Consider the following 10,897-nt stretch of genomic DNA (forward strand, 5'->3'; position numbering starts at 1 on the left):
GGCCTTGTGGGAGCCCCCACCCTCGGAGGGCAGGGCCACCACGGTCTAAATCCAGGGCACAGGGCCAGATGGCAAATGTCGTCGACTGCCTGAGCAGGGCTGTCTTCAAATGAAACTATTTGTGGACACTGAAATTTGAATTTCATGCAGTTTTCATGTGTCACAAAATATTCTTCTTCTGTTGATTTTTTCCTCTAAACTTTTAGAAGTGTCAAAGCCATTCTTAGCTTATAGGTTGTACTAGAAGAGTGAGTGGCCCAGATTTGGCCCATGGGCGGAGTTGCCAAGTCCTGGTCTGAGTGAATGGCAGCCCTGAATTGTGCAGTGTGGCCTCTGTGGTGGCTGTGGGTCTTGTGAGCTGTTGGGAGGGCTTCGGCTATGCCCTGAGACTGGAGAAGCCGTGGGAGGGGTTTGAGCACAGGAGTGACGTGCTGTGACGTGTTTTACAGTGATAATCATGGCTGCTCAGTTGGAAGTAGATTGTGGAGGACAGAACAGAAGTAAGGAACCAGCTGAGGGTTCTCTCAGTAATCCAGCAAGACATAGTCATGGAGGCTGAGAGAAATGGTCAGATTTTGCTTGTATTTTGGAGATAGAGCCAACAGGATTTGCTGAAGGAATAGAAGTGGTGCAAGAGAAAGAAAAGAGTGGGTGTGACGCTAAGCGGTAGGAAGGCTGCACTGTCATTGACTAGATGTGGTACCAGTGGCTGCCTCGCTGGTGAGAAGTCCCAGAGGGGTTCATGTCCCCTTCCAGCTGTGGAGGCCGATGCCGTGAAGTGTTGTTTCACGCCGTCACTCTTCAGAAGACCTGCCTCTAGCTCTTGTTGCTCAGGGCACATAAATTACTATCACACGTTAGAAAAATCTCTTGGTATTTTTGATTATTGATAATTATATTTCAGCATAATTGGCTTCCATATTTTATTTTATGCATTTGAGAGCATTACTGTGGGAAGGGGTCCTTGGCCCACAAAAGGTCCAGACCTCCTGTTCTACCAGCCCCTCATGCCCTTACCTAAGGCTGGCCCTCCCTGGGGATGCCTGAGGATGCCTTCCCTCCGAGCATTGCTCCTGTGGTCCTGCCCTCTGAGCATCGCTGCTGCAGTCCTCCCTGCTGAGCATCGCTCCTGCGGTCCTCCCCTCCGAACATCACTCTGGCAGACCTCCTCTCTGCCTTCCTCCCTGCGACCCACCCTTCTGGCTCAGAGGACCTTTGCTGGCTGTCTCCCTCTCCCTCGCTGCGTGCTGGTCCCAGTGCCCTGTGCTGCTTCCTCCACGCCACCTCCTCTTCCTCTTCCCCTGGGATGCGTCAGGACTGTCCCTGACTCTCTTTCTTCTGTATCTCTGTCTGTTCCCTTGTGGTACCATCCAGTCACATTAAATATAAATGCCCTTTGTCCTCTGAGAACTGCAGACTTGATGTCTCCAGCCCAGACTGCAGGCCCCTAGGTCTGGCAGTCTTCTTCCATCTCTGGGATGTGGGCTAGGCCTTCCAACTCCACATGCCCTGAGCTGAATGCTTCATCTTCCCCTACAGACCTGTTCCACCTGTGGTTTGTGGCACCTCCACCCTTCCAGTTAGTTTTTAGGCCAAAAGCTTTGGAAATTGTCTTCTTGACTCCTTATTTCTCTCATACTCTACGTCAACCCTGTCAGCAAGTTCTGTTGGTTTCATTCTCAAACATATCTAGAAGCTAACCATTTCTCATGACCAAACCTGCTGCTGTCCTGGTTCAAGCCACTGTCGTCATTTCCTGCTAGTGTTCTTCCTGCCGCCTCCTAACCGGTCCCCTCAGTTCTTCCTTAGCCCCTCGGCGCGTAGCCAGAGCAACTCTGTTTTCTCAGTCAGCTCAGCCCTCCAGAGCCTTCCAGCTCACCCAGAGTCCAGCCAGTGCTGTGAGGGGCTGCACTGCCCGGGTGGGCTGATCTGTTAATTCAGGACCTCACCTCCTGCTCCTGTCTGCCTCCCTTGTTTCCTCTCTGCTGTTCCACAAACACACCAAGCTCAGTTCTGCCACAGGTCTCTGTCCCTGCTCTCCTTCTGCCTGGAACGCTCTTCCAAGGGCCTGCCTGGCTCACTTCCTCGGTGCCTTAAGTCTCTGCCCGGATGTCATCGTCCCAGGAGGCTCCCTGACCAGCCTGTTTAAAAGGCGTCTCTGCCTTGTCCGTTTCACTCTGTGTCACCATGACTTGCTTCAGTGTTTCCTCTGCATGTTTGTGGGCTGTGTGTCCCCTGTTTTGATATGTTAGGTTCAGTGCTGATCAGCAGGACCCAGAACGGTTCCTGGCACTTGGTAAGCACTTGATAAATATTGTTGAATGGATGGACAAGAGTGTGGGGTGCTTCGTGAGCTCTTACTCCTCACACATGAGGCAGGGAAAGAGCTGTTGTAGATCTGGAGAGACGCAGAGCGGCAGCCTGTCGGGCACAGGTGACATCGTGCGCCAGTGTGCAGCATCTGGAAGAACCTGGGGCTGTAGGGCCAGGGCGTGGCCAGGGAGAGGGAGGACGCAGACTGGCTGGAGAGTGGAAGGGCCTGTGTCTGCTGTCCCAAGGAGTCTGGGCTTAATTAAGACCAAATGTAGGATCTTAGTGAAAAAAATATTTTGAAAGGTAGGCTCAGAGCCCGCCCTGGTGGCCTGGTGGTTAAAGTTCGGCACGCTCTGCCTCGGCAGCCCGGGTTGGGTTCCTGGGTGCAGAACCACACGCTCCTCTGTGAGTAGCCACGCTGTGGCAGCGGCTCACAGGAGAATGAGAAGGACTCACAACTCGGATATACAACTGTGTACTGAGGCTTTAGGGAGGGGAAAAAAAGATCTTAGCTCAGGGCAAAACTTTCCCAGCAATAAAAAAGTAAAAAGAAAGGAAGGCTCAGTAACTATTTGTTAAGCTGTTAGAATAAACAATCATTGAGTTCAGAGTCCTATTTTAAGAGATCGCCTTGCCTGTGCTTTACACACAGTGAAATAAAATGGTGGTATACACAATTTTTGCATTATTTTGAAAACTGTTAGATAAATAGGGCATTTGAAAATGCTTTCTCTGTGCTGGGCTTTCTGCTGGAAGCTTTCTCTACGATTCTTGTGATAATCTGCCTCGTGAGTCTGATTCTTTTCTGTAAGTAAGGGGTTTGTTTTAGAATATTGAAATTTTATTATTTGTGATATCTTGTTTAAAGGCTTCCTTAGGAGGATATTTACTTACTCTTCCATGTGGAAACTGCTTGAGAATACTATTAGGCTAGCTGTTCATATTTCTGAGGTGCAGAATCATTAAAGTAAGCACTGTTGCTTTACTTTGAAAGAAGACGAAAGAATACATTTATTGATAATTTCACTTATTTCTCTTTTTCTGTTTCTGTTTTTTCCCTATTCTGAAAGTGAAACAATCATGGGTAATGAAAAACCAAAGCAGATGATGTCTATAAATCAAATTTAAACTGTCAGGATGTTTCTGAACAGTCACCGGGTTGAAAATAATAAGTTCAGGTAACATTTTAATGCTCACAAAGACTGGTTCAGAAGCCAGTTGTATTAAGCCCGTCAGAGAGGAGGAGGATGAGACAGTGGTGGGCGGGGCAGACGGCCTTCTCGCTCCCTGTCACCCTTCCTCCTCTCTTGGGCGTCTCCAGAATCCAGTGAATGCCCTTTAGGAGTGAAGGGCGGACTCTCCACCCTGTCACTTCTTGGAGAAAATGGGATCGTGGTTGGTAGTGACGCCTGTGTACTGAGGCTGGTCTGTGGTGGGCACAGCTGGGGGCTGGGGACGGGCTTCGTTGTGGTTTGTTTTGTAATCTGTTCTTGTGTTTTCAAGCATAGAATAGCATGCTGTCGGTGTAGGGGGCCAGGAGGCTGCAAAGTGGGGCTGTCTCCTTTCGTTCCTTTGTGTAACAGAACTTTTCCACTGAAGTTTTGTGTTGAGATGAGAAGGTTTTCCTTGCTGAGTTACTGTGACACTTTGTGTTTGATTTCCTGTTTGTGACGTGCGCCCTGGCTGGTGCCTGTCAGAATGTGTTCTGTCCCTTTTCCCCAAAGGGACTTTAAATGGAGAAGTGCTTCCTCTAGTTCCCACTGCCTTGGAAGTCGTGCTTTTACAGCCGCGTTTGTTTTGCATATTGGAGATGGTGGGTCATCTGACCTCGATTGGCCCCGGGGCAGGATTCCCTTTACCCAGCTGGAGTTTGTTTATATTGTGAGCTGCTGTACTCTGCTGCCTTCCTGGGGATGTGTTCTGGGGTGGGGTGTGAGGGCACGTCCTGAGAGCTTGTTAGCACATTCCGCAGTACATCCAGAGAAGGGTTACTGGAATACCGGGAGGTCTTGGGGTGGCTGAAGGAAATGGCATTGTGTGACTTGAGAAGACTGATTAGGGAGCACGGAAGGGCATTTTGGTGGAAGAGGGTGGGCAGTAGTGCCAAGTGGCAAAACCAGGGCCAGTGGGGGGGATTCAGCTCAGCACAGCGGAGAGCTGTCCGTCCAACCAGGTGGGGTCGGAGTTCTCCGTCACCACAGGGGGCAGTGTGTCCAGTGCTTAGAGTGTGGTGGTGCGCGCACTGCGGGGTTTGAGTGCCTCTACTCTGCTTGTTGGCTGTGTGACTGGCAGGTTGCCTCATCTCACTGGGCCTCTAATCCCCATCAGCAAGTGGGGTAATGGTGTCTACCTCATGCCACCGTTGGGAAAATCCATGGGTTGATCCATGGCAATGCTTATGACAGCGCCAGGCAGACAAGCAGCGTCATCCTGCATTCCATTAAATGACTGTCAGTGACGTTCTAGATGAGGTTCTGCATCCAGGGCCACGTTACCCAGGGGGCTTCCAGCTGATTGACTTCTCTATTCTTTAAGTTCCCAGGGATTTTGCTGGTTTCCTTTGCTGTCTTTTTGCAGCAGCCGCTGCCAGTTGGGGTTGTTGTATGTGCAGGGTTGGCTGCAGAGCCGTGCACCCCTTCCCTGGCTCCTCGTCTTGGCTGGTGTACAGGCCCGCCCGGGCAGGGCTTGGAGCTGTCCACGTTTGGGCCAGGTTGTCCTCTCCTGTGGGGCCAGCCTGTGCGCTGTGGGAGGTTTAGCAGCAGGCCTGGTGCAGCCAGTGGGTGCCAGGAACACCCCTCCCCGGTCTGATGGTCAGAAATGTCTCCAGGCGTTGCCGAATGCCCTCTGGAGGGCAGAATCGCCCGGTTGAGAACCGGTACACTAGGGGGAAGCATGAGGAGATTACTAAGGTTCAAGAACTTACTAGAAATTATTAGTTATTCTCGTTTGTGATTCTTGAATTACTTTCAGGGATCCTTTTTCCTTTCCTTTCCCCCCTCTATTCCAGAGTCCAGTAAATCAAACCTCTGTTGGCTATTGGGCCCCTTGTTCACCCACAGACATTTGTCGAGGACCCACGGCTTACCGTGCACTGGGCCGATAGATGGGGAGGGGAGGCAGATGGCGGGGGGTGGGCGGGCCTGCCCTGCCCGGTCCTGTGTGGTGTGGGTGGGTGCTGGGTCCCCCCAGGGTGTTGTGAGGACTAAACGAGAGAGTGCCCACTGCAGATGCCCGCCCTGTGCTGGGCGCTGCCCGTACGTTGCCTCCCTAGTGTCCTCAGAGACCCTGCGATGTGCCTGGCACTGTTCTTTCACAGACGAGGGAACTGTGGTCCGGAGGGTGAGAGGGTCTGCCGCCTGCTCAGGTCTCGAAGCAAGTAGGTGGTCGGGGGGTGCAAGCCCCCTTTGGACTGTCCCTGCGCTAGCGTAGTGGGGCAGAGGTCAGGGTTCAGGTGGGGAAGGGTTTGGAATGCTGTGTCAGGAAAACAGGATTTTAGGTCAGTGTTTCTTTATCTTTTTAAAAGCTGGTCGTCTTCTTGTTTTCTTGCTCTTACCTCATATTCCTGGCAGGCAGGACGATTTCACAGAGCCTGGCTTTCTGCAGTGCCTTTTTTTTTTTTTTTGAGGAAGACTAGCCCTGAGCTAATTACTGCCAATCCTTCTCTTTCTGCTGAAGAAGACTGGCCCTGAGCTAACATCCATGCCCATCTTCCTCTACTTTGTACGTGGGACACCTACCACAGCATGGCATGCCAGGCGGTGCCATGTCCATACCCGGGATCCGAACTGGCGAACCCCGGGCCGCCGAGAAGCGGAACGTGCGAACTTAACCGCTGCGCCACCAGGCTGGCCCCCCTGCAGTGCCTTTTAACAGGAGCTACGTTCCTCCTCCCTCCCACTCTGGGAGGTACCCTCTTCCCGTGAGAGGCTCTGCTGGGTGGTGGGAGTCTGGGAAGGAGTCACACAGGGCCAGAATGAAGGTGTGTGATGGGCGTCAGGCTTGGGCCACCCAGGGGCAGCAGAGGCCTCATCAGTGGGACATGTCAGCCGGGCAGCTCTCTGCTCTGACCAGCCTTCCCACAGGACTAGTCACCTTAGGCCATGTCCATGCAGGGACCTTTCTAGCCTGGAGGCTGGAGTTCTTCTGCAAATAGAGCTTACATTCAGAGGGTGAGCCAGAATGGCAGCATGAGAGAAACAAGAATAGTTTGCCTAGTTAGGGATGTGCAGGAAAAGTGAGCAATTCTGTGCTGTTGCCAGGCCCCAGACCCACTGATTCTGTCACATATGTGTGGCCTGCGCACATGTGGATGGAACCACCGTAGCTGCGGTGTCCAGCAGGGGCCAGACCTGAGAGCTTGACCTGTTGCCTGGCCTGGCACCGGAGGCTTGGGCCTTTCTCCGGGGTTTCCTCTGTCGTGAGTGTGTGGGAAGGAAGGTGCTTGCTGGTGGAGGCGTTAGAGCAGAGGTCCAGGACGACAGGTGTGTGTTTGGAGGCAGAGGGGCGGGGTGGGCAGTTACTGTGCAGGCGAGTGAGTCGAGATCGAGGGTTGTTCCTCCTTCAGTCCTAAAGAGTCTGGTGAGTTTACTGGCTCACGTCTGAATTTTGGAACCCAAAGCAAGGCTTGGACGTAGGGTGAGCGCTGAGCTTGTTTCTGGGGAAGGCCTGGCCTGTACTGCCGCTCTGTTCTTCTGTTCTGCACAGCAGCTGTCAGGAGGTAAGTGTTAAAATGTTAGTACATTTGGACCATCTGGCTCTCCGCTCACTCCCTCGTCCAGGTGGAGTACATTAAGAAAACAGAGTCAGCGTGTGCCGTCAGCGAGGGTGAAGGCCCTCCTTCCGCTTCCTTCCCGTCGTCTGGGCTCAGTTCAGCTGTCACCTCTTCAGTGAGGCCTCCTCCATCACTTCTATTGTATTGCCCTGTTTTTAAAAGTTCAACTTTGAGATATGATTTACATACAATAAAAGAAGCCCATTTTAAGTGTACAGTTTCGAGAGATTTGACACATTCCTATATCCATGTAATCACCACCAGTTAAGATACAGAACATGCCATCACCTGCAGAAGGTCCCCTTTGATTCCCAGTGATTATTAAGGCAAAACAGCTAACGATCCAGTGTTACTTTGACCTTGGATTTCTGTGACGAGTCAGCGTGTCAGTGTGTGCAGTGTGTTCTGGCCTCCTGGTCGCTGACGAGCTTCTGCCTTGCCCAGAGGGGGCACGCGGAGCAGCACTGCTTCAGGTCCTCACTGGGTTACGACCGAGGAAACGTGCAGTTTGTGACCCGGGAAGATCAGCAGGAGGCGCACTTCGCTGATAGCGTTAATTTTGCTGCGATGGTTCTCGTGGAGGTTGAAGGGCGTTGTTCCCACTTGCTTGGGGAGGGTGGGAGTTCTGTTGTGGGCGGGTTCCTGGAACAGCGTGGGAGGACGATTCCGTCAAAGGAAACCCTGCTTTGTGTCTTCTAGAATGTCGTTCTCTCAGGAGGCTCGACGATGTTCAGGGACTTTGGACGTCGACTACAGAGAGATCTGAAAAGGGTGGTGGATGCCAGACTGAAGCTCAGTGAGGAGCTCAGCGGGGGCAGAATAAAGGTAGGAGGCTGGCCGGGCCGTGAGGAGGTGGCGTTTCTGCGCCCGGCTGGCTCGGCTGACCCTCCCTGGCGCGAGGCTGAAGGAGCTCACTTTGTGGGTAGTGGGGAGTAACAATGAGCAGGATCGCTCCCAGCCACACTGTGAGGTGGCTTTCCGAGGTGTGTGGCCTGAGCTCGCAGGCCTGGGGATGCAGCAGCAGGTGTGCGCTCTCGCTGACCCGCGTTTCCAGCGGCTGCTTTTGTGCTGTAAGGGATCAGGCGTGTAGTGTGGCGCCCACTGTCCCGAGGAGATGGGATTGTTTATGGTGAGAGTCTTCACTGTCCTTTGGAAATGTTCTCCTTAAACTACACTAACCGATATGAGCAGGGAGTTACAGTGTGTTCCTGGCTGGTGATCCAGCTGGGCTTGTAAGGGAGATGGCGCGTTGGGGTGGGGTGTGAGGAGCAGCGTGTGTCCTCACCTGGGGAATCACACAGTTGGCAGATGTAGTTTCTTGTAGTATTTTGGGGACACTTACTGTTATTTGGCGTTATCTCTACAATGCTGAACATCTAGTTAGTTTAGTAAAAAGATCAGTTGGGTTAGGTGCTTAGACTTTTGAGTCTTTCAGTGCCTCTAGTTGTGAAAGGCGCCCCTCGGTGATGCGCCTTGTTCTCTGCACGGCCCGGGGTGGGGCCGGGGGTATTGGCATTGGGAGCGGCTGGGAACCTCCCTTCAGAGGTGGTGTGTGGCTGATGCCCCACAAAGGGGTGTTGGGGGGATGGGCCAGGATGGGGGCCCGTGTTCCCAGCGTTTCGCTGGGCTGCCCTCTGTGCGCTGACAGTGATGGCCGTGGACATGCATCTGCACCGCTGAGTGACACACGTTCCTCTCTTTGCAGCCCAAGCCTGTGGAGGTTCAGGTGATAACGCATCACATGCAGCGCTACGCCGTGTGGTTCGGAGGCTCCATGCTTGCCTCGACCGTAAGTCCTTTTCTGGGTTGTTCTGGACCTTCATTTCTGCGTTCTCTGTTGAGTCTGAATAAACATTGTCTTACGAAGGTTAAATAGTGTGTGTTCTGATTGTGTATGGCTCTAGACGGTCACACATTTAATTCTGTGAGATATAAATATTTTAGTGATCATTTAAATTGCATGGTTAATTCGTACATATCCTGGCTAATTAGGGGTTACAGAGAATATAGATAAGTGAAATCCAAAAATAACCTAAAACATCTTGCATTAATCATTAATGCCGGTGACTTTTCCAAGTAATTATTACTTTTCCTCCTCAAATTTGTGGATAGCTAACGAAGTGCTAAATTAGGGCCAGCACATAGTTGGTCCTAAATGAAGGCTGAATAAATTTTTAAAAAATGAAGTAAAGTCTCATTTAGTAGTTCAGTCCTTCGAAGAGGTCAGAATCTTACAACAGAAGTCAGGAGAAAGAGTGGAGGTTTTGGATAAGGAGAGTTTCTCGTTTGCCCAATAGTTGACTTCACTTTGTTTCCTTTCTGGAATGTTCACCTGTCCCTTCTCCTCGTCGCCTCCCTCAGCCGGAGTTCTTCCAGGTCTGTCACACCAAGAAGGACTATGAGGAGTATGGCCCCAGCATCTGCCGCCACAACCCCGTCTTTGGAGTCATGTCCTAGTGTTTGCCTGACATCCTCACCCGGTCGTGTCCTGCTGGTGAGCAAGTGTCCTTCAGAGCCCGGAGAAGACCGCAGCTCCTGTAAATAGTGGCATCTGGTGTTGGTGTCGAGAAGCGTGCTTGTGTCGCCGAGTGCATGAGGCACCACCGAGTCAGTTCAGTCAAAGCCATTTATGTGCCCACGTTCGATGCCCATTCCTTCTTCCCCCACTCCCCTCCTGTTGCCCCGCTCTCTCTCCTCCTCGCCTCCTGAGCTTCTAGCTGACAAATATAATTCTGAAGGAATTCAACTGCGACTTTGAAAACTGTTAGGAAAAATCCCTAGAACACGGCGCAAAATAGATCCCCCCGGAAGGAATATGGGGCTGTGAACCCTCTTCCTCCCAGCCTATTTTTGTAAATAAAATGTTATAGACTTGAAATACAAATTGATGTTTATATTTCCTATCATTTTGTATTTTATGGTATTTGGTACAACTGGCTGATCCTAAGCACGAACAGATATCGGTGTCCGGAGTGCTGTCATAAAACGTTTGTAATCGTGAGGCATGTTCTGATGTGTTTGTAGGCAAAGAAAACAGAGCAAACTTTTTTGCCACGTTTGCTAGAACATGATTACACTTTACTGGAGTGACATGAAGTTTAAACACTAAACAGTATTGTATGAGAATTATTACAGATAATGTATCTTTTGTTTTCTTGTTTGAACTTTCTGGAACTGTTTTATAGAAGATGTTGGTTTGCTGTTGGTGAGTGTTGGATGAAATGCCACCTTGCACATAATAATAAAAGCAGTGAGACTCTTTATACGGACTTCCTGGTGTGGTGTGCTGGCCTTTGGATTTTGTGCCTTGTGCCTGTACTTCTTTTAAAGAATATTGAAATTTATTTCACAGTGGATGACTGCATGATTAATACCAAGTTTGTGGAAGGAAATTTCCTAAAACGGTGTGGACTGCCTGTCCTGCAGTGACAACTCCGTCACTGGAAGTGGTGTGGCTGACCATGTGAGAGGTTTGGGGGGACGGGGTAGGGGTGGGGTGCTCCTGATGATTTCCCACGTCCTTCTTAGAAATTCAGAATTTGTTACTTTAAGCTTTCAGTAACTACTCTGACATTTGCCATGTAGATTGCTGGCTTGAAAGGTAATTCACTAAATTAAGAGATTTAGTTTTATTCCATTCTTCATATAATACTTGTTACTTTTTAAACTGTTATGTCTATGGTATTTCTTCTAAGTCATAAGTATGTTTTATTCTCTGAAATTCTGCCTTCATAAAGAAATATTTGGTTCTGTTATTTAAGTTTAGAAACAAGTGTAGGAATAATAAATTCTCCCCTCAGTATCGTGAAATCG

At 50.6% G+C, this 10,897-nt stretch overlaps 1 protein-coding gene across 10 annotated transcripts in view; it reads left to right on the plus strand.

Moving 5' to 3' along the window:
• The window catches only part of ACTR3B (actin related protein 3B), an 89,093-nt gene extending 78,740 nt beyond the window's left edge, over positions 1-10,353 (plus strand). For all 10 annotated transcript variants that reach the window (XM_014828957.3, XM_014828954.3, XM_044765684.2 and 7 more), the window contains 3 exons: positions 7,784-7,909; positions 8,790-8,873; positions 9,446-10,353. In XM_014828957.3, coding sequence (XP_014684443.1) covers positions 7,784-7,909; positions 8,790-8,873; positions 9,446-9,541 — 306 coding nt within the window. In that variant the 3' untranslated portion in view covers positions 9,542-10,353. The remainder of the gene's footprint in view (positions 1-7,783; positions 7,910-8,789; positions 8,874-9,445) is intronic.
• The last annotated feature ends 544 nt before the right edge of the window (positions 10,354-10,897 follow it).

This window comes from Equus asinus, chromosome 1 (assembly GCF_041296235.1).
Source record: "Equus asinus isolate D_3611 breed Donkey chromosome 1, EquAss-T2T_v2, whole genome shotgun sequence".
Classification (NCBI taxonomy): domain Eukaryota; kingdom Metazoa; phylum Chordata; class Mammalia; order Perissodactyla; family Equidae; genus Equus; species Equus asinus.